Source organism: Scleropages formosus, chromosome 1 (assembly GCF_900964775.1).
Source record: "Scleropages formosus chromosome 1, fSclFor1.1, whole genome shotgun sequence".
Classification (NCBI taxonomy): domain Eukaryota; kingdom Metazoa; phylum Chordata; class Actinopteri; order Osteoglossiformes; family Osteoglossidae; genus Scleropages; species Scleropages formosus.
The window spans coordinates 5,957,240-5,971,664 of NC_041806.1; the positions used below are offsets into that span (position 1 = coordinate 5,957,240).

Here is a 14,425-nt window from a genome sequence, read left to right on the forward strand (position 1 = left end):
TAACTTGCGGTAAAAAAAAAAAAAATCTCTTCTAATGGAACGGAGAGCATTACGGGCCTTATATATTGCTACTAGTTCACTGATTTTAAGTTTTTTGTGAAACACACAGTCAGTAATCAGTTACTTTCCCTGCATTTTACGACCACTTGGTCCCGCTTTAACTGAACAGAACGCGCGCGATCGCATCCCGCGCGTGACGGCGGGTGTTGCGGAAGGTGCGAAGCGGGACACGAGCGTATCGGCGCGTGGAAGAAACTCGTTCTCCGCGCTCCGGCCCGTGACCCCCGCGAGGGCGCGCGCGCGCGCGCGCTCTCTCTCCATCCCGCGCCGCCAGGAGGCGAAGCGCTGTCATTTGACACGCGGGACGGAGGCGAGGAGGTGCCGCCCAGCGCGGTGGAGGAGAGAGGAGCGGAGTGTGTCAGAGCCCCAGTGTTAGTGTCAGTGTTACAGCGCGGCGCTCTCACAGCGGCCCGCGGGCCCCCTTTGTTCGCAAAGCGCGCTTCCTTCGCTGCTTCGTACGCTGCTGCAGCGCCGCCGCAGCTACCGACGCGACGGGGCGGTCCGACCGACTCCGAACTGCGCGCGCGAGCAGCTGGAAGAACTGAGGAGGAAGAGCTGCGTTCTTCATCACCGACACTGACTGACCGACTAAGTAACGTCAGAAGTCGGGCGGCTGACGCGTTTCGTGGGGGGGGGGAAGCCACAAGAGAGGCCCTTTTGGGCTGGCGAAGTGGCCCGATAGCTGCTAGCTTGGAAGTCAAAGTTGCGCGAAGAAGCGAAGCTCGTGGCCCGCACCGTGTTTTTGGGGGGTAAAACCGCAATCAAGCGGCTCATCTGATCTGCCGTCGACGCCGGTAAATGCTCCTAACGAAGATGGATCTGCTCAACTACCAGTATCTGGACAAGATGAACAACAACATCGGCATACTTTGCTACGAGGGTAAATGTGTGTTTCCTCGGACACATCATCGTGATTAACACGCCGATCGCTGACAATCATCATTTAGTCCAAGTGCTCGCGGTCCTCGGTATTATTTGTGGTTTTTGTCCGAACTTAAATGACACATGTTGATCTAGGAAGTTACCGTCACCCTTCTACTACTGGAGTAAGTTTTGGACGTTAGCTTTTTAGCTCAGTCACGGAGGATTTAGGCTAAAAATTTTAGCGACGTCTGCTGTGTGTGTCCGTTTGCGTTGTGCTTTCTCTGCGTGTCAAATGAAATGGAGGTTTACTTTTGTGCGGCACCGTCGCCGCACATTTTGTGCTGGAAAAGCTGTCAGAGGAAGCGCGGAGCTGTGCGGCTGGCTGGAGGTGGCTGGCCCTTGGCCGCCCTTCACCGCGAAGGCAGCTCGCCTCGCTTCGCCTCGCCGCTTTTTCTTGTTGTTGTTGCTGCTGCTTCGCGCGGAGGAAGGTGTCGTAAAGGTCGTGCGCCCGCCCGCGCGGACGTTGCATCAGGACGAGGCCGTAAAGCGGCAGTTTGGCGCCGGCGCCCGAGTTCGAGGCGCGCGCGCTCCCGCCGCCAAAGAACCGCTGGAGAATTAAAGCGCTGCTGTGGAGATTTTTGGGTCGTGTTAACATTAAAACAACAAAAAGTTATTGGGTTCAGCTCCAACAACTCACGTTTTCGCTCGTGAATTTAGAAGTTTCAGCAGAAGCGTTTGTTACATTTATTCATTTTTATACTGAAAGCGACTAGTCTAGACTCTGGACTAGAGTCTAGTCTAAACTCTAGTCGGGCAGTTAGTTACACAGGTAAATTTATATTATTGGGTACATAAGTAAGACTTAACACTCTAAGTTGCTTATGAATAAATTGTTTATCCATTTATGCACCTCGGTAGTTTTGCTGGAGCGAATTTTAGGGTAAATACCTTGCTGAAGCCAGGTACAGCTGAGGTAGACCTGCAACTTTTGGATGCAAAGACTCTTTGATTGAAAGAGTAACACTAACCAGTAGTAAAACATTTAAAAATGTTTAAAAGTAGTGTTGAAAATAGTCCTTGTTTTCTTCTCAAGACCATTTATAATGACGTTTTATCCTAAAGTTGCCAGTATAAATATTGGTGTTGTTGACCATGTAATACGAAAAGAAGATGGTGTCAGGTGTGGAGGGACTTATGATTACATTTTTACGTTTATTCATGTAACATTTTTCTGAAGTGACTGACAAATTAGGGTGCCTGAAACATCCCTGAAGTGGGAGTAAAGACACTTTTTTTTTTTTTTTTCCCTTTTTTTTTTCCCCGCAGTCCGCAAGGACTCATTTCCTTCTTGGACCGCAATGGAAGCTCAATCCCAGCCTTCTCTTGCACTTTTCTTCTTTGTCTCTCCATTAGAAAAAAATCCCTTGTGTTTATAAATGACGCTAAATGAACAGCTTGAAAGCGAGTTATAAATAGCACATGTAGCACACCTGTAACACGGTGACCGGGTTTGTGTTGCTGCGGACGGTTCTGATCCAACAGGGTTAAGTTGCACCGGTGTGGCATGTCTAATTCTGTAAAAGAAGATGTGTGATACAACTGCCTTTCATAAAACTGGCGTTCAGTGTCTCTTGCCATGTTTTCATATTCATCAAATTAAGGCATGCACTGACACGTGTGTAACTGTTTGTTTCCTTCAGGAAGTTCTTACTAAAGTCTCTGATGCTCTTCTGTGTTTCGACACTCAGGAATAAACAGCTCAGTGACTTGACAGACTCTCTGTAGTATATGTTTATGCCCATATGCGAGTATTAGCCTTGGCTCTGGGCAGTGGGGATGCCACCCGGGTCATCTCAGGACTCTCAGAATTTGGACATGAACTAGCTAGTCAGATTCTTCAGTCCTGTGCGATCAACGTTCATGTCAGATCATGGTATATTAGCAAAATCCTCAGATAGTATGCAGTAGCCCAAGGCTAGTGAAACACACATTGCTCTTCTTTTAATGCTTGACTATGTTCGGTCCTCTGTGCTGGGACTGAATGCGACTGATCGTAGGGAGACTAAGTTATCAGAATGACCAAAGGCTTGATTTTACTACTCTTTACTATAGAGAACTTCAAGATGACATGCTATGTTATCTGTTTACAAAAAAAAACCCTATATGCAGCAACTCATGTACATCGGTTTATACTGCAGTATGTGACACATTGACTGTACTCAAGAATCACATGTGTGCATCCAGTCTCTCCTTCTGTTGATGTAAGCACTCTTTATATTGTTCTACGAGATGCACGTCGTTTTGGAGAAAAGCATTCGCTGATTGAATACATGAAGGATGCTTTTAGTTACACTGGCATTCATTAAATGCATGTGATGTGTGCGACGAATGTAAATGCAGTTTACGTTTTGCGAAATGTGCTGAAGGTAGTGGGCAGTGAGTGTTTTTATGACCTTGCAGGTTACAACCTTGATTCCTACTTAATGAGTGGGTTACAACACTTGGAGGAGAGATCTGAGTTCTAAACCTGGTGCTGGAGGTCATTGCTCAAGAAGCATAATGTCTTTTGTCCATCCCATGACTGCATCAGGGATGAAACTGTCTGGCATTTTAATCCAACTTTCAGCCTGATGAATTGTGAACGTATCCGCTGGTCTCATCGATTTTCTCAGTGGGTTTGATTGTGCGGGAGACGGGCACGAGTTCTGTGTCGCTCTTCAAAAGCCTTAGGACAGTATCTAGGCCCGAATCCTTTCCACGCTGCAGACTAACAACTGTGTGTAAACTGACACTCCTTTGTTCGGTGTCTGTGCAGAACCTACAGTTCTTAGCGGGTAGGGAGGAGCCGCGGTTCAAAGAGGAGCTCGGTCTCCAGTTCTTCTGTTCTGATGACTGCTTGAACCACTTCACAGGAGGTCTGTGGGGCACAAGAAGGAAATTCAGGTCTATGTCACAGTTAACCTCTGTTAAACGCATTATGTGGTCCAGTTACATAGATAAACTTGCGTTTCTAAGACAGACCTTACACTGTTTACACAAACACGTGCTCTGGTTTCCAAATTGTGGCAGTGTGGGTGATCCTGCCTTCGAAATGCTACTTGGTTATTTTTTTTATTCACCCTTCATATTTCTGCTGGAAGCCTGTCGGTGTGAGGCAGAGCCTGCTTTTCATTGGCTGGCTATCGAGGGTTCTGCCAGGGGTTGGCACGAGTTCGATAACCCGGCTTGGGAAGCCGCAGTAGCGTGAAGTTGGCTGTTTAGTCCATCAGATGTTTTTGGGTTGATAAGTGTTTCTCATAATGTGCTAGATGGTTGCCTGCTGCGGCTGAATTTTCGTATCTGGCGAACATCAAGTGTGTGTCACTTCTGTTTTATCTCTCGCTGTGTTCTACTGGGAGCATCGTGAGCCCAGAAACTTGCCAAGGCACGCAAAGTGACAGATTCAGACGGAGCCCTTGTTAGACTTTATGCTGTGAAGCTCAGCTTAAGAGTCCAGTTCCTTTCTACAGTTGCGGCTGAGAGCAGTGACCATCAGCCGTCTGTGCGAAGTGGTGCGCCGCTAACTGGAACGGGTTTTGCTTGCAGGTGATGCTCTGAGGAGTGACCCGAGGATGCAGTCCATGTCTGCCTTCATCAGTGCCCACCGGACCGGGCCGCCTCCCAGCAGCCCAAGCAAGAGGAAGTACGGTGGGGAACAGCTGAATGACCTTGCCGAGCCTGACAGCGAGCACGTGGCCAAGATGAGCCGACTTCTTGCGGCCCAGATGTAAGTGCATTTTGTCGGGGCATCGGATCCGATTGGCAGCAGGGGCGTCTTCCCAGAGAGTCCGACATCTCTGCGGAAAATGGCCTGCTTGAAGATCGCAGCACGACTGCTTCGCGAACTTGTTTTGCTCAACGCAGCGTTGTCTGTCTGTGGCGCAAGGTTGGCTGGCTCTCTCTGCTGCAGTCCTGTTTGATCTGCTTTACTAATGGGAATGCCCTTGGTAATCTCCTTCCGCCTCCTGGAGGTGCAGGAGCGTCTGCTCTGTCTTTTCATCTGTGTGTGGGTTGTTGGCAGGAGAAGCGCGGTGCTAAGCGCTGCCCTGGATTTCCCCACGAAGGCTGTAACCGACGGTTTCCTTTGCCATGTAGGTGGTCTGCTCTTGCAGAGCTCTTGGTGGTGTTAGGGGACCCCTGTTGCTTGCAGGAAGTTGCTACTTCCTGAAAAAATCTCTCTTGGATACGGTTGCCAGGCATGCTCCTGATATGCCCTGCTTGTAAGGAAATGTGAACATTTCCTAGTAGAGGTGATGGAATATCCTGCAGTACGAACTCCTGTTTCCCTCGAAGGGTTGAGGGTGCCGGGCCACCCTGTTACATAACGTTTCTGCTGCAATGTGAATGCAGCTTTGAGGCTGCAGAAACTGAGATGACTTTAAAGGTACGGGGAGAATAATGAAATTCTTCAGGAAGGAAATGAGCAGGCTCCAGTCAGGGGGTCCTCATGCCTAGGAGCGCTCCTATGGTTGGCATGGCAGCAAGGACCGGCCTGAGACACGCTGCTCTCTGGGAGCGGGCGGCGCGGCACCGCAGAGGCCCGGCTGGTTCCGCACATTCCTGCACGCTCGGGAGATCTTTGTTCAATCATGAGACTAGCCGCCTCGCTGGGCGCTGCAACTCAGGTGTTTGTTTGTGTTACAGAAGAGGGTCCTTGTGAGGAAGGAGAGGAATGCACTGCTCAAGAGAGTCATGGTCCTTGTGTCTATGGGAAATCTGTGGAGTCCTAAATGCACATTTACCTTGTTTTTGGGCAGTTAAATGGTGCTGGATATATGTAACAGCTGAGTCTGTATGTCTTGCCTAACCCAGGATCTGCAGTTTGTCACCACACTTGTAGATGTCTGAATGTCTTATTTTTAACCCCTTATGGAAGTTCAGCATTTGACTTTGTGCACTGGCCTTGCTGGTCCTCGGAGCATCAGAATCGAGAGCACATGTGTACCATGATACACCATAGTTCAGCCTTATCAAGATCTTTGGGAGGAACCATTCCAAGTCTGCCTGGTACTTAGTCACCACTGGATGTGAAGGATCTGACAGCAGTATTTTCACACTCCACTCCCTAGGATGGTGTCTTATGGAGTCTGCTGGTCTTCTGCACTTGAAGCCTGTTGGTTGTCTTGCATTAATGTGTCGGAGAGAAAGCGGCCACCGGCAGCTCATTAAGAACAGGCGGGGATGCAGTAAGAAGCGTCCCAGTTACTGTGTGGTCGTGCTGGGCAAACAGCCGCCAGGGCTTTCTGCTCTTAGGGTGTGTTGACCCCCGTTCAGCGAGATTAATCCTAATCGTCGTTGTTACTGCGGAGGAAAGATGGCAGTGGTCTCCCTAGAGCCCCACAGGGTTCACTGCACACTCTTCTCCAGCAGTTCCACGTGGCTGCATGTACCTGCCACCTGATCCATCAGCTGGACTGTGGGGGACTCTGGTTAATTGGGGTACTGGCCTCCACCCCTGCACCGGGGGAGAGAACGCACCCCCGGGCTCTGACTTACTGTTGTAACCACTGATGCTGGAATAAGATCTGAAGGCTGGGAGGAGCTGGAGGGCTTTGTGGCTTTTTTTATTCTTGAGTGTGGAGATCCTCTAAAGGGGTAAGCACCTGGAATTAACTCCAGTGAGCTCAAAAGCAGGAGTCGGTGAGCGTTTAAATAATGTCGACCGCAACGGTAGGCTGTTTGCTACAAGCGTCGGCCGTGTGCCAACCATAGCTACACTTATGTTTACTCGCATTATTTAGTAGCGACTCAACAACTAAGCAGTAATTTCAGTGCAACAGGGTAAGAGAGGAGTAACTCTTGCTGGGAAGGTTTTTTTTTTTTTTTTAAAAAAAAAAAAATAAATATAGACCGTTATATGGAATGGTTAATTATGGAATAAGGTAATTTGTAAGACATATATATCATGAGCCAGCTTTGATTCCAAGTGATGTATTTTATGACTTGATGATTGAAATGAAATTATGCAGTGCTTTGCTGCAAAGAAACCCTTAGCACCTTCATGTCTCTACTGCTGGCAAGCCCCGCTTGTGAATGCACCCTCCAGGATCATCCTTCCCACAGCTGGTAGCTCCGATTGGAGCTGGGAAAGGCTCCCGGCTGGGACTTCCATGGGGAGCTGTTGGCCAAGCCAGATGGAAGCAGAACACAGGCCCAGTTCGGGTGGTTTGAGGAGTACACCCTCTTAATAAGGAGTTTCTGTAGTCACGCCACATGAACTTTTGCCACAATGCCATTATATGCCATTCTACACTCAATAAGGTGTCTTGACACTGATCAAATGTTCTTAACGCTGCAGCATGCGCTCTATTCTTTTCTCATTAGTTCATTGTTTGCGTTCAGTTGGAAATGATATGAATGTTCTACAGAAATAATAAGCTGCGGTGGAGCCGAGGCTTCAAGTGAGGCTCACCGCGTCAGTAGAGCCACATACATATATTTTGAAGCTGTGATCTCTTTTTGATGTTGCCATTATTGCGTTGAAATAATTGCTAGTGTAGGATACTTTTATGAGCGGACATAGTGGTTCTGTTTGAGCAAAGAACATGTGAACACCTTGAAAAGGGAAGGGATTATAACCGATGCTCCTTGATGTTACCGATGTGGATGAACATTTGACTTTGGGGGCGATTTTTAGCTGCAGAGTCCTGTCCTCCAGTGCATAATTCCTCCCAGATGTGGCCCAGTGTTCTTTATCTTCGCGAGGCTCCGAAGAACAAGAAGCAACTCCCCCCCAACTTTCAGGGAAAAGTTATCGCGCTGTATCTGAGCAAACTCGGTTGTGAGGAAATAACTGGTCCTTAAATGCTCAGTTCAGATGCAGTTTTGGCTCAGACACCCCCACCGCCTGCTTCCTTTGTCCACGCTGTCTGTGGGTCTCACACCGCTGTTCTCCACTGAATAGACTTTCACTACTTTAAATTGCGCCGCTATTGTATTTTGCGCAAAAATCATTAAATTTTAAATAGCTCTTGGTCTCTTTGTTACACCGTTTATTTGCACTTATTTGTCTGGAAAGGGTATACAGTCATGGTCCTTTTAACAGCAAAAACTTTTTTTTTAAGAAGCTTAGTTTTGAGGTCAGCTGATAGTGTAGTGGTTAGAGCTGCTGACTTTGGACCCAAAGGTTGCACGTTTGAATCCCATCTTCACCTGTGTTAACCTTGAGCAATGTATTTCCCCGAAATAGCTCGAGTATGTTTATCCCTCTCTATAAATGGGTAAATGATTGTAAAGTAGCTGAACATTTAGTTGCTTTGGAGAAAAACATCAGATAAATGTAAACAAATGGTAGAATGTATGTCTGTTTCACTTCCTTTACATTTTCCTGGTGCTGTATCTGATGGGATTCTGGGTCTGATCTCAGTAGCTTTGAACATCCACAAAACGTGTTTTTTTTTTTTTTTTTCCCCCCCACTCTTCCTTCTTTGAATTTTTAAAACAAAGGAGTATTTTTTTTTCCCCCCTATAATAATGTTTTTTTTTTTTCTTTCTTTCTTTATCTCATATGAACATCTGACACCCTCTCATTTCAGTGTCAGCGGCTTGACTCATCCCTTCTCAGGACCACGACAGTCTCTTTCTCGTAGTTTAAAGCATTCACCTGCCTCACAATACTGTTGAAGCGGAACGCTCACCGTTTGGCTGTTGTTCAGCTTTATAAAGTCTCCCTGCGTTGAAGTCTCTGCATATGGGCTCCGCTTGGAGATGTCTGCTTTTAGGTCTTGATTTCAAGAGAACAGCCATATAAAATACATCATAAAGTTGAAAGGGGCTATTAAAATAAAACCAGTGTCAGAAATTTATGGCGCGGGGAGCATTTAATTATAACTTGGTGTAATTTGTAGTGTGTAATGTGCTGTCATTCCGAAACGAGGAGATCGCACAAAATCGGTAAGAGCTGCCGCAAACGCAGGGCTTCGCCGAACCGGAGAGGAGGAGAAGACGAAGCTCGTGTCCCTTCAGCAAGAGGGAAGCTTGAGAACGTTTCCTTCCTCGACCATAACGAGTCCAGCCATTCAGTAAACCTGGCAGTTACGAGCACCGCGAAGGAGGGAAACAAGGGACTTTTATTGTGAAGCTTTGTTTGATTCCACTTAGATTTTCCCCTCCCGCACCCCCTTGTGGCCCTTTCCAAATCCAAGTGGCCTCACTCTGCTCGTGGGAGGACGCGGGGCAGTCTCAGTGCGTTTTGGCACAGATAACCTTGGTGCTAAACTAATGGGTGTTTCTCCCGGCTCTTTCCCTCCGTCTTCCCAGTAAAACAGATGGCGGCCTGCTTTTATCTGCAGTTGATTTATGCTCTCGGGGCGAATGTTTCATGTAGAGCAAAGGCCCCGTGTCGGAGATCCTAGCTCGTCACAAAAGTAATTGCTCGCGGCAATGGCTGCCGTGTCCCTTCAGCGCCTTGCTCTGCCCGCGAGCAGTCCTCCGTTCTGCAGAGGAGCTCCTGGGTAAAAGCGGTGCCGCCCCCATCTTTTCCCTCGGTTTACTCAATAGTGGGCCTGTTATTGGAGTTCCTCCAGGGAAACGAGGCGGGATGAGGGCGGGCAGGAAAGGAGCGCGGTTTGTCTGTATCGAATTTTCACATGGAGGCCTGACGTCGCACTCGAGAGGGTTTGGCAGCTCCCGCTCACTTTTGTTCCCGCAGGACTTTTGCGCTGGGTAGGTTCTACATGACTCTTTGAGATAGGCGTGCGGAGATGACAGAGTGCAGCACTCATGGGCAGCTCTGCTTTCAGAGAGCGCGCTTTGTGTGGGTAGCAACTGTAGACTTGGGGAACCGCCGAACCTGAGCGGGACGGGTTACGAAACTGGAACTGTACCTCCGTCAGGGAAGTAGGCACGTTTCAAAGATTATGTCCCATTGGTGAAATGCCAGCGTTTGACTGAAATCAGGGTGGACACAGCCCCCCTCAATCACCCGCTATGTTTAAGCAAATGGACCCCTCTGCTAAGCGGCACTTACCTACTCTTTGGTCAGCCGTTCGTTCGATTATTTCGGCCAGTTTTGAATGGAGCCAGCACTGATTTGCTGGGGTAATTGATTCCCCCCCCCAACTGAAGCCGAACTCCACACATCGAGCTCGTCCAAATATTGAACCGTGTTCAAAATGGAGATATTGCAGATTCACGTGGCAAACGCTGCTGCGGAATTGTTGCAGGAACGGCACCGAATCAAAGAACTCCCTGCAAATGCACGGGGGCGCCTGCCGAGTTTACCGTGTGAAGCGGTGGGGTCCGGTACCTCATTCATCTCGAAGGGTGGTCACAAGTGCCCTGCCTTGTTCTGGAATCTGTAAAATCTCTAGGTGGTGATGGTGATGATGATGAATGTTTAATCTGCACACATTTCCACTTCCGCTTACATGCAATTAAAGCCTGTTGAGGCCCTTAGACAGAACACGGCTGCAGGTGTAATTTGATTGCCATTAGCGCTCGTTGGAGCACATAGAGGATTTTATTTGCCCCGTGAAATGCATTGTGTTCCTCTCTCAGCAGCAGATGCCACCCCTCCATGGGGCCTTTCTTACATGGAGGACTCGAGCGGCAGGGTGGAATGGTTGTGCAAACTTGTATCTCACACCCAACTCTTAACATCACGATGATCCGCCTGCGCAGTAGTCACAAGCGTCATAAATTATTTATTTTTTGTCCTTCCCTTTCCACCTTCTTGATTTCCGCCCTAAGAACGAGAGACTTGTCTTCACGCTGGGGGTTGCTGTCTGTGTGAGTGATGGAGATAAACATTGACTACAGGGTCTGCCCTGGGGAAGGATTGGGGCTTGGCAATGTGGGGTGGCCACCTGTGCCCTGCTGATGTGTACCTCGTGTCTTGCAGAGGTAAGACGGTCCATGGGCAGCACCGTCGAGATCCCCGCGACCGGAGCCGAAGCCCCATGGAACGTCCCCCTGTCATGGGTCTTAATAGCGCCCACATGTACGGTCACATGCCTGGGTTTGTTGTGGAGCAGCCGCTGGCGCTGACCAAGAACAGCATGGACACCCCCCGCGCTGTTGCAGTCTCCCCAGCCATGAGCCCTGTGGAGCGCCAGCAGGTGGGTCTCCAGAAAATGTTACAAAGTGCAATCCTTGCCACGGGAAGTGGCAGCTCTTCCTATGGGAGTGCTTTATGTCTCTCTTCCTGGAGACTGTGTGCGCAGCTAAACTTACTGTGCTGTTTACGTTTCAGAATCGCCCTTCTGTGATCACCTGTGCCTCTGCCAGCAACCGCAACTGCAACCTGTCACACTGCCACATGTCGCACGGCAGCTGCTCCTCTAGCTACAGGAAGCCCAGCAACTGTAAGCCTTGCACTACAGCCAAGCACCAAGCTCCTGGTTTCCGCAATGCTGCCTGCTCCTTGGTTACACCCCATAAGTTTTTTTTTTTTTTTTTTTTTTTTTTTTTTTTTTTTTTTACCCAGTGCTGTTGTAGTGTAGGGATCAGAGTGACTGAAAACTGCTTTAAATGTTTGTTTTTGTAACACATGGCTCCTATATAGCATGAGTGAGTCTCCCAGTATTTAGGCCACATGGTTTATAATGGTAATTCAGCATGGTGAAATGCCCATCTCTCATAATCACTGGAGGCACACCGTGTCAGTGCAGACGTAAGAATCCCTTTAGCAGTGCGAGACATCTGGCACAGAGGCATGTGATCTGTGTATGGCACACTGCTGCTTCTGGTCCCATGGCCTGGCAGAGGTCATCTCCGGGCCATGAGAAAAGCCATTTCCGTGCTCCAGAGGGGAAAGTCCTTTTCCCCTAATCAACAGCGCACAGCAGCAGATATAAACACCAGATATGAAAAAAAAAAGGTTATTCAAAGGGGGGCTTTGAGTTTGTGCTGTAATTGCTTGTGTTTGGATTTTACAAATTCAGAAGCAGAAATATTTACCCTGTTGCTGTAAGTGAAGTCTGGGTACTTTTAATATAATTAATGGTTTGTTGAGTGTGTTCAACAGGCTCTATCCTGTTTTAAGTCCGTTTATTTCTATAGAACCTTGCTGTGAGAAATTTGATCCGTGACCTTCCACCCCCAGCACCAGCCGACACGCCCTGTGACCCGGTGATCGAAGAGCACTTCCGCCGCAGCCTGGGGAACAGTTACCGGGAGTCTGATCTGCCAAGCTCGGTGTCCATCACAGGATCTGTGGATGAGCACTTCGCCAAGGCCCTGGGTGAAGCCTGGCTGCAAATCAAGGCCAAGGGCAGCGCCTCCAGCCCCAGCGAAGCCCTGAACCAGGACCGCTCCCCCTCTATGGTCTCCTGAATAGGGCCTGCTGGCCTCCTGTCTAAACCATGCATGGTTTGTCTGAGCTCAGAACAATGCAAGTGTGTCAGTCTTTTGGAGGAAGGGGGAGAGCCATTATTATTATTATTATTATTATTATTATTATTGTGTTTGCTGTTTTGGGGATTCTTTAACAGATCAAATAATATGACAAAATATTTCTATTTGAAGGTCAAAATGGCACTCTAACCCTGCAGCCAGGCTGCCAAAGAACCCTGTTAAGAAATCTCACCCTGGCTTACATCCTTCCTGTCCTGCTCTGTCCTTTTGTGTAAACTCACTTCTTTTTACTCTACTTTTCCATTTTGTATGTTCTCTCATGTTTGTTTTTACTTGAAAACGAAGGCCAGCTCAGATTTGCACTACAATGTTGGGTGCAGCGTTTGTTGTGTTCCCCCAGCCCCACAGATGGAATTCTGAAGGAGAAGACTGGGCTCTCGACTATCACACCAGACTGATGTCTCCATAGCTGGTGCTCACAGCTGGACTGCATGGTTTCCTGATCACATACGTTTTCCTGTCATTTTATCAAAGCACTTTTTTTTTTTTTTTTTTTTTTTTCTTCGAGGACATGAGAATTTAGGGATGAAGTTGTGCTTACAGATGCATGTTTTAAATAGCTGGTATCTATTAATGTGTAGACATTACAGATGGTAAAACTATTAGGCTATGTTTAGATTTGGTTATTTTTTATCAGTTACAGTCATATTCTCACTGCTGGTACAGTTTTGCTCAATTATATATATTGTTTTGTGTATATATTCCGTGTTTCCAATTATGTAGCAGCCAGCAACGAAGAGCTGCCTCTGGACAGGCCAATATGTGAATGGCTCATTTTAAATATCTGTAATCTTTGGCACAGGACGTTTACCCTGTGTGTTGCATGACTGAATAAGTGCATAGATTGTCCAACCCAAGAGTCAGACCTAATCATGACAAAAAGGCTTAATTTTTCTTAGAAAATGACACACTTGTAGAGGAGTATTCACAGTTTGCATTGATTTTAGCAGCTAGGTGTTGCTGGAGGAGTTTCATTTCTACTCAAACTGCAAGCATTCCTGCTATGGGGATAAATAATGAATATTGTTTTTGTTTTTTTTGCCAATGGTTATCGATTACAGACCAAGTTGCTGGATGCAGTGCCAAGTATCTGCTCATCTTAAACTTGTCTTTGCGTTAAAAACAAGTCAACGATCTTGCATTCCAACAGCCCATTTAAGCATTACGAAATGAAGTGTTGCTTTGAAAAAGGGGCTGCTAGGTGCCACTCACAAGGAGCACTTATGGTGGTCTTAAGGACACTTTCTTTGACCTTGCAAAAGTGCTTTTTTTTTTTTTTTTTGTTTTTGTTTTGTGTAAACGCTTGACACAAAGTGCTGTGCTTCCCCCCCCTTCCCCTCCAGCAGAACCATGGTCCCAGAGCTTCCTTCAGTTTGTAATAGGTGTGGGGGGGTAAGGACCTAGCACATGAGACAGCCGTGTGCTCAATGCACTGTTACGTTTTTTTTTTTTTTTTTTTTTTTTGGTGTAGTGAGCACTTGTGAGCCCAGACACATGACCTGAGCCCCTATGTGCTGTAGGAATGTCACCTATGAATTACTTTTCTGTATAGACAACTATAAGACCATCATTACGCTGAGCGTGATGAAAATACACACAAAAAAAGTTATGTAGGTATTTTTTTGAAGAACAATTGAGTTGTTAAATATATGTAGCTATTTAAGTTTTCATTATCCTTACATCGTAATCATTTGTTTTGTGATAATATAAAAAAACGAGAGTTGTTGACAAAAGTGCAGGAACACAGTTACTGAGCGGAAACGCTTTGCGGGACAGTCCGTCTATCGAGCAGTTGCAGGACAGCTTCAGGCCTCGTTTAGGCTTCCTGCAGGTTGGTGCCTTTTGGATGAAGCCGAACAAAAGCGCTCTGGAATGACCTGTCTGGGATGGGCGACTTCGAACACATCTGCCGTTTGAGATTCTGAAATATTAACTTTGTCTGTAAAGGTCACATATAGGGAGGATTGGTGGTCTACTTCTATATTCCCTAAAGTTATTTGTAAACCTGTATTATGCCTTTTGTCCTTATTTCTTCTGGAGATGAGGTTTGGTCATGCCACACTTTTGTACTTAGAACTAGCTTCAGTTAATAAACTGCTTTTAAACC

At 47.3% G+C, this 14,425-nt stretch overlaps 1 protein-coding gene across 2 annotated transcripts; it reads left to right on the forward strand.

The window, feature by feature from the left end:
* Positions 1-329: 329 nt before the first annotated feature.
* Positions 330-12,792, forward strand: LOC108925519 (transcription cofactor vestigial-like protein 4). 2 transcript variants are annotated; one of them, XM_018737527.2, is made up of 5 exons: positions 330-946; positions 4,510-4,690; positions 10,805-11,021; positions 11,156-11,267; positions 12,008-12,792. In XM_018737527.2, exons 1-5 carry the CDS (start codon positions 859-861, stop codon positions 12,235-12,237), a joined length of 828 nt encoding a protein of 275 aa, XP_018593043.2. In that variant the 5' UTR covers positions 330-858; the 3' UTR covers positions 12,238-12,792. The 2 variants fall into 2 exon arrangements, with proteins under 2 accessions (XP_018593043.2, XP_018593044.2); XM_018737528.2 differs by having other exon boundaries at positions 331-940.
* Positions 12,793-14,425: the final 1,633 nt, after the last annotated feature.

Coding starts and splice junctions, on each gene's coding strand:
- LOC108925519 (XM_018737527.2), top strand. CDS start 859: ATGCTCCTAACGAAGATGGATCTGCTCAACTACCAGTATCTGGACAAG. Junction 4,691..10,804: donor CGACTTCTTGCGGCCCAGAT/GTAAGTGCATTT, acceptor CGTGTCTTGCAG/AGGTAAGACGGTCCATGGGC. Junction 11,268..12,007: donor CTACAGGAAGCCCAGCAACT/GTAAGCCTTGCA, acceptor TTCCACCCCCAG/CACCAGCCGACACGCCCTGT.